Source organism: Cucumis sativus, chromosome 3 (genome assembly GCF_000004075.3).
Source record: "Cucumis sativus cultivar 9930 chromosome 3, Cucumber_9930_V3, whole genome shotgun sequence".
Lineage (NCBI taxonomy): Eukaryota > Viridiplantae > Streptophyta > Magnoliopsida > Cucurbitales > Cucurbitaceae > Cucumis > Cucumis sativus.
In genome coordinates this window covers 39,554,926-39,567,349 of record NC_026657.2, presented here as the reverse complement: position 1 = coordinate 39,567,349, position 12,424 = coordinate 39,554,926, and the positions used below count along the sequence as shown (strand labels likewise).

Sequence of the window (12,424 nt, the reverse complement as noted above, 5' to 3'; positions counted from 1 at the left end):
CTTTGATACACATAAAAGCTTACAACCTCACTTGGTGTTTTTAAAAGGAAAAAAAAGAAAAGATTTTGACACGTTTTGATGAAGGTCAAAACATGGGTTTGGGTTTGAGTTATGTAAATGTTCAATTCAACTAGTTCTCTGCATTTGAACGAATCTGCCATATGAAAGCTCAGCAGTTTCTATCTTTAATGCTTATTCATCCAAAATAAGTCATCTTTCTTGAGTTTCTCCTATTCGTCTACCGACTCAAACACACTCCACCACGACTTCCACTTACAAACCTCTTGCTTATCACCATCATTTCAATATGATAAAGCATTCTCAATATTTTTTGGGATCTTTTCCCCCTTTTACTTTGATCTTTTGCTCCTAAAGATGGTGGGGTATGTGGCTGAAGCATTTTCTTAGTGGTTTATGGGGTTTTTTTTTTTTTTTTTTAGCTGGGAATTTTAAGTTGAGGTAGTGGAAAGCAAGAGTGATCTAATCTAGTTTATCCCCTTTTACCCGGACCCCCCATAGTTTCATCTGTCGTTTTGTGGTTGAAGTCAGAACCTTTTCTATTTGCTTTAACTAATGCACACCACCTGTTGGTTATTTGTTCTCATCCAAAATTTCTCTCTGTTTTGCTTCTTGACATATATATGTATTATATTATATTTATATATATATGTATGATTTTTGAGAAGATTGTTTGAAGCATAACAAAAGCATTTTTTTTTTTTTTTGCATTCAAGCTCAATTTATAACATTTTCTTAGAAGAGAAAAATGGTCAGATGTCCTGAGCTTCTTGACCTGATCTCCAGAGACAGGGAATGGGATTTGACTAGAAATGGTGTTGGAAGTTCTGTTATTGAGAATAATAAACTTGAATTGAGACTTGGATTGCCAGGAGAAGCAAGTAGTTGTTTGAATGGTAACCATGAAAATGGTGAAATCTCTCTTTCTTCTGCTAAGCCATTTTCTTCTTGTTTCAACATAAGAAGCAATAAAAGGGCTCTTTATGCGAAAACTGAAGGAATAGCTGGAGATGGAAATCGGTTGGATAGAAATGATGAATTCCAACCCCACAAGCTGATTTTCCATGAGAAAACAGCTGAGAAGGTCTCTCCTTTCACTCCCTGTCTTAGTGCTTCCTTACCATCTTCAGCTTTTCATAGGGAAGCTCAGAAGTTATCTCAACCATCTCAATCTTCATATTTGAAACATGTATTGATGCCTCAGAACTTGGATTTGGTGTCAGAGGAGTCATCAAAGCCATGCAGTTTAAAAGCAACTGAGTTGAACTCATGTCTCAACGATGGTTCAGTTCCTGCAGAATCATCTGAAACTAAACACCATGACAAAAGGTTAGTCAGCTTTATCTTCTTTTATATCTTCTTTTCTAATCATTCATATCAAACTCTACTTTTTAAGCGATGATATCACATGTCAGTTATAATTTGTATCTCCAAACTATTATTACGTGTTTCATCAATCTAAACAATCCACCAACTTTCTTAAATTGGTTTTTGTTAAGTTGAAATGAAGGCTAGACGTTTTTAGTGCCTTTTCTGTTTAAACTGTTTCTTGAAATCTTGGAAGGTCGAATTCAATTGCAGCTGAAGTTTTGTATGGATTATATTACAAGGGAAAAACAGGTTCTGATATCCTAAGAAGCATGGATAACATGATATCACGAAACGGACACGGCGACATCCTATTTTAATAATCTAGGACATAACACAAATACTTCTAAAAATATATATTGTTTGTACTCTAAAAGAAAATTCAAAGTCAATGGGTTGATACATTTCTAAGTTAGAAAAACTTTGCTCCATGTATTTTTATCTACTCAACGACGGTTCTATGCATGTCTAACACATTTGTTACACTGACAAGTGTCCTATTTGTGTCAAACAAGTGTGGAAGTGTCAAGTATCCGAAAAGTGTCCAACAGAAACACGCCCAGCCAAACTTAAGTATTTGTGCTTCTTTACTGATATCCAAGCCTCTATGTAACTGGCTTAAGATCACTTCAAATACACAAGTTTGAGCTACAACGAGTTGGTTTCATGTAGCTCGGGAACTTGCAGTGGAAGATTCTAAAAGTGATCTAGTTGATAACCAACTAAATATTGGAAATAAATTTCTTTTGCTGATAATTAGACATTTTCTCATTTCAGAATTAGTTTTAACTTCAAAATGCATATGGCTTACAAGTTTTTCAAGAAAACAAGTAATGCTAAGTTGCTAATTGCAAGGAATTCAACGTCTTGTCAATAGGGCTTCAGTTTCAGCAGCCGTTGGTTGGCCTCCCATCCGTTCTTTCAGGAAAAACTTCGCTGTTCCCCGATCTTCAAAGCCTAACTCTCTGGAATCGTCAAAAGAAACTGTGCAGGATGAGAATGGCTCAAAATTATCTGACTGCTATAATGGACAAATGTTTGTAAAAGTTTGTATGGATGGGGTTCCCATTGGAAGAAAACTAAATCTCCAAGCCTATAATAGTTATGATCAACTGTCTGCTGGCATAGACGAACTCTTCCACAGTCTTCTTGCAGGTATAATCCCTCAATGCCCTGCATTTCATTGATATTTTGTCCAACACTACAAACAAATAAACTTATATGGGAAAGTAGACTTTATAAGCCTAATTTTCAAAAACTAAAACCAAAAAACCAAATAGTAATCAAACCCGCCCAAGTTTGAAATCTCTACCTCCTTGTTCTTATTTAATTCTTCCTAATTAACTACAGCACAGAGAAACTATCTAGCAGCTGAAGATGGGAGAAAGATGGAGGAAACAACGTCGGTATCTGATTCCAAACACAAAAATGGGCTGTATACTCTAGTTTACTATGATAATGAAGGGGACAGGATGCTTGTTGGTGATGTCCCGTGGAAGTAAGCATTTCCCTCTACTGGTGTTGTAGCTTACGCCATCTAGCATTTCTTGATCAAATCCTACACAGACGTAGAATAAGGGTCTTTTTTAGCCTTATTTTGCATCAATCTTAACAGTTTGTTAAAATGCTTCCTTCCTCGCTGTTCAGTATATGAAATAAGAACTTTCTTGATATAGTAGATTTATTTGCTTCATTTTCATGCAGGATGTTTGTTTCCACTGTGAAGAGGCTACGTGTATTGAAGAGTTCTGTTGTTGCCACTGAAATGAAATGAAACTCCTTTCAAGCACAAACATCTGAAAGGTACAAGAAATGTTCTTGTCAAAAAGCAATTTTGAGTAGCAATGGCAACAGTTTATGTCAAAGAGTGAATGTCAGCTACGATTTTCCCATGTAGATTTTTTGTTTTCCCACACTTCTATAGATGTTGGCAGTGATATCAAGCTGCAAGGTGTAAGCGCAGCCTTGGCTTTCAAGGTTGAGGCAACTGCTGTTGTGTGTATATATATATTCTGTTTCTTCAGAAATATGAGTTTTGATTTTGAATTCTTCTAGGGAATTTACTGCATCCAATATAAATTTTTATTCTAAACTTACGTTTCAGACAACTTGGGTCACAGAAATTCCTTTACCAATGTACGAAATATTTCAAATTCGAGTCTATGGGCATATATATTTTTGAATCTTAGACAACTTTCATTTATCAACTTTTTCAAGCAAAAGCATTATATCAAAGTTTATCAGTTCATGCACGCTTTCACCATCATACATCTCCAAGCCATTGCTTTCTGAAGTGGAGCCTCCTAGTTGAGGAGTTACTCATAACTCACCTTTCGGATAGGCTTGGTGGAATGTCGTAGCTTCAAGCAAACAGAAGTTCCTAGCTTTTATTGTTCCAGCTCAAAGCACAATGAAAAGGACTAGGAGCAACCACATGACCTCTACTAGTCTAGGAAAGGGAAAAAAAGAAGTGTGCTCCTCCTGCACATCAGCTTTTCAACGATGAAGACCCAAGGACAATGACTAGTTTTTAGTTACGAGATATACATTCTAGTCATTATGGATACGGTAGCCTAACCAACACATCGAAGGAAATTGATGTTGGACTTGTTGCATCATTAGCAATTCATGCAAGGAATGATCATTATGGACACATTAGCCTAAAATCGACACTTCTAAGGAGATTGATGTTGGACTTGTTGCATCATTAGCAATTCATGCAAGGAATGATCATTGACAATCTCTTGTAAATAAGCATTTTGAAGGTGAAGGTTGGAATCTAAAGAACACAAACATGAAAGAAGGGTAGTAGTGTCAATTTACCAGCGTAAGAGACAAAAATCCAAAAAAGACAAAATAGGGCTAAAAGTCAATAGAAAAGGAAAAACCTGATTTATAACTTCCTGTCTTCAAGGTTCCAAGGCTTTGGGCGCAATCAAATCATTCAACCAACCATTCTCACAAAGAAAGCAAGCAAGCAATAGAGGAGGCTTTCATGCTTCTCCGAGCTTCCCCTCTTCTTCGCGCCTCCCACCTTCCATTCCTCTCTGGGATTCACATGGCGCTAGCTCTCCATCTTCCTTTATATCCCAACTATAAAACTTCCACTTCATCTCGATCTTCTTCGCACTTGGTTTCTGTTTGTCAAACGAATTGTTACGACCGTATTTCGGGCAAAATAAATTTTTCACAATTTGTTCGAAATTTCTACGCTTTATCGGGTTCATACAATAAGGTACGGGCGCCTTGTGGAAGGATTTTTTGTGGACAAAGAGAGTATCGAAAGGTGAGGAGACGAGTCCCAAAGAGGAAGATTAAGGAATTAGAGCTCAATGTTAGTATCTGTATTGAAGAAGAGTTGCCGGATGACCCAGAAGTTTTGGTATCCCTTTCTTCACTTTCATTTTGCACATTTGTCCTTTTTTTCTTCTTTTCTTTTTGGTTGTTGGTTGTAGTATATGTGTGTTAAAGAATTTCTTTCATGAAGACAGTGGGAAGAGAATTAATGAGAGATCAAGAATGTGTGTGTTTTGGACAATCCTGTTGCATTTTATTTTGTGATTGTGCATGGTATGTTAAGTATGACTCAACTGGAATGGGCATGTGCTTTTTTCTTGAGGGTTAGAGGTTCAAATTCCCATACCCCAATAGTTGTACTCACAGACAAAATAATCATCATTTCCTCATTAATGCCATATATAAAATCATAAAAATTATATATATAAAAAAAGTGTATTTTTTTCTATTATTTGCCTAGGAGTCTATAGGGGAACTAATTTCCAATAACATTATTGCCATATGATCTATGAGCATTGGATGTGGTCTTTAAGCTAAGTTACTTAATAATGGTAGCACCAACATAAGCCAAACCGAGTATAGTTCAATTGATGAAGATGTCAAATCCTTTTTATAAATGTTTCGAGTTTGAATGTCCACTTTCCTTTTGTTTAGACTCGAGAAAACGAGCAGCACATTACTACTAAGAGGACTTGCTAGTTGACGCCTTCCTTATACTCCTATACTTAATTTTGTGTATGCAATAATCTGGTAATAATATTGGAGTTTTCCTTGGGCTTCCTTTGGGTGGAAACTCGAGAGCTTTGAGTTTTTGGGATCCTATTTGTGAAAAGATCCGTAAGAGACTGGCGGTGTGGAAGAAGGGGTTCTTCTCAAAAGCTGGTAGACTAGCCCTGATTAGGTCTATGCTGAGTGGCATCCCTGTATTTTATCCTTCCTTTTTAGGGCCCCTAGCTTGGTTTGCAAGAGTATTGAGATGTATATGAGAGATTTTCGGTGGGATGGGGTGGATGAGAAATCTTGAGAAATGACATAGAGAGAGCACTTAAGCTATGGAATCTAGTTTTGTGTCATCATCTTCTCCCAACACTTAAAGCAGAAGACAGCTTATCGCACCTCCCTAATACGCAATGCCCCAAATGAATGTAGGACGACTAGAACTTCATCTGTCACACACGTGATTAAAAAATTTCTAGTTCTTGACTATGGATGCTTGGACGTTAGGATCATATTTGAGACATTTATGCTTTAACAACTTGGAACTAGTAAATTATTTCAAGAATTAGGAATAAAATGCATTTTCATGTTTTATCTCTTCTGCATTCATGGAGGTTCATTTTTTTTATTGATTATTCAATGCTTACAGTTTTCCTTTTCTTAATGCTACAGAGTATTGCAGAAATGCTTCGTTTGAATGTTCCTAAGGCTCTGAAGTTTGCTCTCAACAATTTAAAGGATTCAGAATACAAAACTCGAGATAACTCAATAGATGATGTTGGTTTATTTGATAGTGTCGAGTTGTCCGTACTACTTTGTAATGACGATTTTATTTGTAAACTTAACAAAGAATGGAGGGATGAGGATCATGCCACTGATGTCCTGTCCATGTCACAGCATGTCCCGGAATTGAAGCTTCCAATTGTAAGCATTTGAGTAGAAATTAGGATAGAAAAATGTATTTGAGAATGATAAATGATTGACCGATTTTTGTATCTTCAGCTTATGTTAGGTGATATTGTCATTTCTGTTGAGACTGCTGCAAGGCAGGCGGAGGAAAGGGGACACACACTCCTTGATGAAATTCGGATACTTCTGGTTTGTTACTTGATTGACTTATTTATTAAAAGAAAAGGCCTAATAATTTTGCCCCTACATCTTATGTTTGAGAACTAGTATCATTGCTACTTCTCACGTAGCCTACCTACCTTTAAAGCATGCCTGCCTTTATGGGACTGTAAAATTATGAGGGAGTTTAGTATCCAGGCATAACGGGTTCATGGGATTTGGTATCACAATTGAAATTTCTTGCATGACCTATACACAAACATTTCATTCCCAAGCTTCACATTTCAATGCAACCTATATTAATAGCTACAATATCACAATTTATTAGCACATTTCCAAAACTACATCCTTCACTTTCAAGCATTTGAAACTCATTATAATGTGTATTCGAAATCTAGGTATCTCATGCTAACCAACACTAGGCTTTCCATTTTTAAGTACTGTTTTTCAAGGCAATGGGAATTAGAATGTCAAGGATCTATTTCCTAGAAATGGAAACTTGAATGATTTACTTGTTTGCTTTTTGTTTGATTTAGGAATGCAAAAATATGTGAAAGATAAGAAAAACAGTCGGTACAAAATTATGTCTATAACTGAGTTGAAAGAAAAACACCATAGACTAAGTGAAAGGCAACCAAACTGAAGCAACTATCTATTTTCTTCTTTAGCTGAGAAATATTTACTCCAAAAACTTCAACTAAGCAAAGGAAATTCATTATTGTGTGGGGTTTTCTATAGGTGCATGGATTGTTGCATCTGCTGGGATTTGATCATGAGATTAGTGAAGAGGCTGAAGTAGAAATGGAGAAGGAGGAGGAACTACTGTTGACGAGTTTAGAATGGAGAGGGAAAGGGCTAATTCAGAGTGCAATTGATGCTCAAACCAATTCGGACTCAGCTGCAGTTGTTTCAGATGGTAAATATGTAGTAGTCATTATTGTTCTACTAATGACGGCGTATAAATTCCTGTGTGATTATTGTTTTAAAAAAATCAAGAATACAGAGCAAACCAAAAAATCCCCCCAAGAAGTAGGAGCTACAGAAAAGATTCCAATCCAAAAGAACAAGACCAATATCAAAATTCCTTTAGACCAATATCAAAATTCGTTTGTTCATAATAAAGCTTTATATGTTCCGTAACTGTTTCATATTGTAAGACCATGTTCTCTTTCTGTATATTCTTACTATTGACATGTTAAAGACAGGAAAAAAGAAGGCAGTCTTCGATTTTATCGCCCAAGGTTCAGCTACATTTTTTGTGATATGGATGGTAAGAGCCCTCTTGAGGTGTATTTTCCACGACTCGTGCTTTCAACTTGTATTAATTTTATTATTTGTGTAGGTACATTGCTCAACAGTAAAAGTCAAATTACTCCAACAACTGTCAAGGCTCTGAAGGAGGTCTTGTCAAGGGGTGTGAAAGTTGTTATAGCCACTGGAAAGGTAGGGGATTCTGCTTCATTGTCAGGATATTGACCTTAAGCTTGTTTTCCAACTGGTTTTCCCATTTCTGTAACTCTTCACTGAATGTTTGGGTGTTTTTGTATTTACATTTCTTGTAGCTTTCGTCTGCTATTGCTTTATCTTCACAAATTTTTTAAGGAATAATGGTTAGATTTAATACATGGAGTAGGCTCGCCCAGCAGTAATTAGCATTTTGGAGAAGGCAGGTTTAGCTGGAAAAGATGGTGCCGTGTCTGAATTTTCTCCTGGAGTCTTCTTACAGGTTTCGATTTTCGCTCTTTCTTTTTCATCCTTCTTCGTGTAGCTTTTTAAAGTTGAGGATACAGAGCTCCTTATAAATTATAATCATATGTTTGAAATAACTAATTGCCTGAGGTGCTTTTATGTCTTGTAATTAGCAATGTATATGTTATCGAGCTATGGAGGATCTAGATTATATGTTGGGAGATTGGCAGCTTGTCCTATCTGGGATTGTTTCTGAGTATGCTTCAGGATTAGTGGGTTTGTAACAAAGGTGGTGATTCGAGGAGGTTCTCTTGAGTCTTCCCTTGTGGGATAAAGGAAGAGTCCTTATGCTTGTATTTTTGTTGTGCACTGGGTTGCAGGCCTTGAGAGGAATAAAAGGGTCTTTAGGAGTATGAAGATATCCACGGTTGTGGTGTGGGATATTGCTAGATTTAATGCCATGTTGTGGGCTTTCCATTCTCCTCTTTTCGATGGAGGTGTTTTTTCTATGCCCTTGTAAATTCTTTCATTTTTCTTGATGAAGGCTTGGTTTTTCAACCAAATAACATGTATAATAATAAGCGAGATTTGAAAGTTCAAGAAGAGTGAGGATGAATCCCAATTTAGAGGAGCTTACGAACTTCTTATCGATTTATGTTATACAAACCTTAATTTTATATCCCTGATAAAATATACAAATATGCATTCATGCACTCCTGATAAGAAACCACAATTTCCTTGATTTTATACCTCTTGCAAACATGACTTCAGACGTTTCGCTTATATCTCTACCTTTCAGTTTATTTTTATTTGCTGTTCAATGTTATTTTAATCCATTATATGTCATGTTTCCTTCCTTGGTTCTAGGGACTACTCGTTTATGGTAGACAAGGCAAAGAAATTTATAGGCGGAACTTAGACCAAGATGTCTGCAAAGAGGTATGTCTCTTTCTGTTTGCTATATGTACTTCTCTGCAGTTTTGAGTGATGATTAAGTAGATTTTTTCTAAGATAAGTCTTGGGGATTAAAGCCGTGCAAGTTCAAAACATTCTACAGTTGTATCCATCCAACGATGCTTGACAAAGAAAATGATTCAGCCATCAAATCTTTTTTCTAAATGTGGTTTGAAATTAAAAACTGTAAGAATCACATAAAATAATGATAATTTATGAACAATTTTCCAACAGACTTATAAAGTAATGGATTCTTAACTCAAGAAGCTTGTTACGGATCTAATTTCCTGTTCTTTGAAGTGCAGGCATGCCTTTATTCCTTAGAGAAGAAAGTTCCTCTGATTGCATTTGGTGAAGGTCGTTGCTTAACTTTATTTGATCATCCACTTACTGATGCATTGCACACTGTATACCATGAGCCCAAGGTAGTTTAACATATTTTTGTCGTGGTTCGGAGTCTTTTTATGCAGTAAATGTAGCATTTGTGTTGAATACAGTATTAAACTTGTCTTCACCTATCAACTTATTATGTTCAAGCCTCTGCAATATTATTTCCTCCCCAATTAAAATCAACTTTTACTTGTTGGGTCTTATTCATATATCAAACCATAAGTGAGGTAGAGTGTTCAATGATATAGTATTAAAGTCTCCTTCACCCATCAACTTAAGCTTTTGGGCAATCAATGATTTAAGAATTTGTATTTGTTAAGGTGAGTTCACATAGCTAACTACCATGAACTAGAAATATTAGGCTTGGTTTGGTTTTTGTTTTTGTTTTTTAAAGATTAAGCTTATAGACACCCCTTTCAACTTTAAATTTTTTTTGCTTTGTTATATATTACTAACGTTTTAAAAAACCATGCTAAGTTCTGAAAACTAAATACAGTAGTTTCTAAAAACGCAATTTTTTTGTTATTGCTATTGTTATTATTATTACTTAATTTGGTTAAGAATTCAACTCTTAAAAGAAAGATGCAGATTATTGTGAGAAATTAAGATAAAATAGACTTAATTTTCAAAAGAGAAAAACGAAAAACAAATTGATTACCAAACAGGGTCTTAGCCAACTGGATTTTAGTGTTGAAAAGCTAGACTTTTCAGTTATGAGCATAGTTAGCGAAGACCTAGTCCATGTTAAACCTGCTTTCATAGGTCAACAGCTGTGATGGCTGTCAATGTGTAACAACTGCCTGAACTGTTTTGTTATTATAAAGAGTGCAATGCTTGACCCCTCCCTCAATTTCAAGCTCGTTTTAAATATCATCGGAATATTTCCCTTGCAATTGTCCTATTCATGTGTGTAACTTCATTGATTAAAAATTTACAGGCAGAGGTCATGCCTTCGGTTGAGAATCTTTTGGCTGCAGCTGAAATACAGGTAAGCTATCGACTGACAATGCCTTCCTCTTGGTTCAGCATGAAATAATGTTTTCTATCAAAATATAATTAGGGAGGATTTGGTTTCCCATACCAATCACATAGGATTGAGAGCTTTTGTGTGATTTATTTTAACACCCGTTACTCATACAGAAACTTCTTTTCTTGGACACTGCCGAGGGAGTTTCACACATCCTGCGACCACACTGGTCAGAAGCTGCAGGGGAACACGCTTCGGTTGTTCAAGCTGTACCAGATATGCTTGAGATTGTCCCCCGTGGAACCTCAAAAGGTAGTGGAGTAAGAATGCTGCTCAATCATTTGGGAGTCTCCGCTGAGGAGGTAGGCCAAAGCTGTACCCCGAGCTAGGCAATTCGTGCTTATATTTGATATGATATACTAAAAATTGGCTAATCATGTGCTTTACATAAACACATTGTTTAAACTTAAAAGGCTCTAAAACGTTGAACATTTATAAATCACACAAACACAAACTAAAATCCAAACGAAGTGTTATGTATATTTAAGTGTTCCGACCCTATTCTACACCAATCCAAGCTTCATAGACCTATGAAACAGATGAACCCTAAGAGTCTTGAAGTCCAGCCCTATAATATAGGTTTAGCCGTTTAGGTGATAGGTCTCTGATTCTATGGTATGGACCATTGGTATAGTCAAAGAGTTGTGCTTTATAATAGATAATCAGGAAAAGAAAATGCAAGTCTTAGACTATTGGATAGCTTTGAATCTCTCTTTTAACAAATTAATTTCTACACACTTGCGAAATCCCTACTCATAGTTTACTTCAACCAAATAGTCCACTGCTTCGAAGACCTTTTGTATAGTTTGCCCCCTTTCCATGGATTTTTTTGTGTGTATATTCGTCTCACTAAGTCATGATCCATGTTGCTATGCTTAAAATGAGTTATATGATGCATATTTTACAATACTGATTCAAAGTGCGTTACACCTTAACCTGATTTAATTATGTAGGTAATGGCTATTGGAGATGGGGAAAACGACATTGAAATGCTGGAGTTGGCATCTCTTGGGATTGCTTTGAGTAATGGATCAGAGAAAACAAAAGCTGTTGCTAACTTAATTGGTCCTAGTAATGATGAAGATGGTGTTGCAGAGGTCATATACCGATATGCATTCTGAAGACAATTGTTACTTAAAGAAGCTTTTGGTGCAGTCAATTATTTATGGAAAGATGCAAATTTTGACGTCAAATACATTCTTATTCTCTCTTTCTTGATGAAGCAAAAATAAGTGAGAAGATTTTTGCCACTTTGTAGGAACTATTGATGTTATTAGCATAGTTTTTTTTTAAAAAAAGGTTTACATATTTATACACAGAATGTCAATGTGTTGAATTGTTAATAATCCCACACCTTTTAAAGGTCAATCAAGACTCGAGAGTTGGCTAAATATTTCATCCTCTTGTTTGGAGATAATAGTATGTGGAAATTGATTTAGGATTAATTTTTAATTAGTAGATGAGTTTAAGATATCCCTTCCCAAAATTTAGCTCATATTTATATCAATTTAAAATATAAATTTTTGTTAGATGAATTCAATGTATAATTTTTTTAAAATTAAGACTCAAAATTTGTAATTGTATTCATTTAAATTTTAGATTTTTCAATAAATGAATTTAATGAATCAGAATTAAACTTGTTTTATACTTAATTTTCAATAGAATTTCATTTAAAATTACTAAAATAAAAGCAAGAAAACCTATCCGTTCATTCTAAATAAATAGAAAAAGAAAATATTAGGGTAAGAGGAAGAAGATGAAGATGTACTCATGGTTATGAAAAATGACTTTGATTTATTTAATTCTAGCATATCTATCTAATTTATTTTTATTTATTCTATAAACATTTAAAAAGTTCAATACAAACATAAGAGTATTAAGTCTTGGACGTAAAAA

The 12,424-nt window shown here is 35.3% G+C and overlaps 2 protein-coding genes across 3 annotated transcripts; both read left to right on the top strand.

The window, feature by feature from the left end:
- The first annotated feature begins 441 nt into the window (after nucleotides 1-441).
- On the top strand, nucleotides 442-3,489 carry LOC101219386 (auxin-responsive protein IAA26). Of its 2 annotated transcripts, XM_031882563.1 has the most exons (5): nucleotides 442-1,102; nucleotides 1,223-1,347; nucleotides 2,264-2,541; nucleotides 2,737-2,884; nucleotides 3,091-3,489. In XM_031882563.1, exons 1-5 carry the CDS (start codon nucleotides 767-769, stop codon nucleotides 3,158-3,160), a joined length of 957 nt encoding a protein of 318 aa, XP_031738423.1. In that variant the 5' UTR covers nucleotides 442-766; the 3' UTR covers nucleotides 3,161-3,489. The 2 variants fall into 2 exon arrangements, with proteins under 2 accessions (XP_031738423.1, XP_004136228.1); XM_004136180.3 differs by having other exon boundaries at nucleotides 442-1,347.
- An 805-nt stretch (nucleotides 3,490-4,294) lies between these two features.
- LOC101219624 (endoribonuclease YBEY, chloroplastic) lies at nucleotides 4,295-11,921 on the top strand. Its single transcript, XM_004136181.3, has 12 exons — nucleotides 4,295-4,768; nucleotides 6,073-6,324; nucleotides 6,403-6,498; nucleotides 7,207-7,384; nucleotides 7,670-7,738; nucleotides 7,811-7,911; nucleotides 8,102-8,194; nucleotides 9,025-9,096; nucleotides 9,417-9,536; nucleotides 10,439-10,489; nucleotides 10,642-10,830; nucleotides 11,482-11,921. The coding sequence occupies exons 1-12, from the start codon at nucleotides 4,382-4,384 to the stop codon at nucleotides 11,647-11,649; spliced, it is 1,776 nt and encodes a 591-aa protein (XP_004136229.1). The 5' UTR covers nucleotides 4,295-4,381; the 3' UTR covers nucleotides 11,650-11,921.
- Nucleotides 11,922-12,424: the final 503 nt, after the last annotated feature.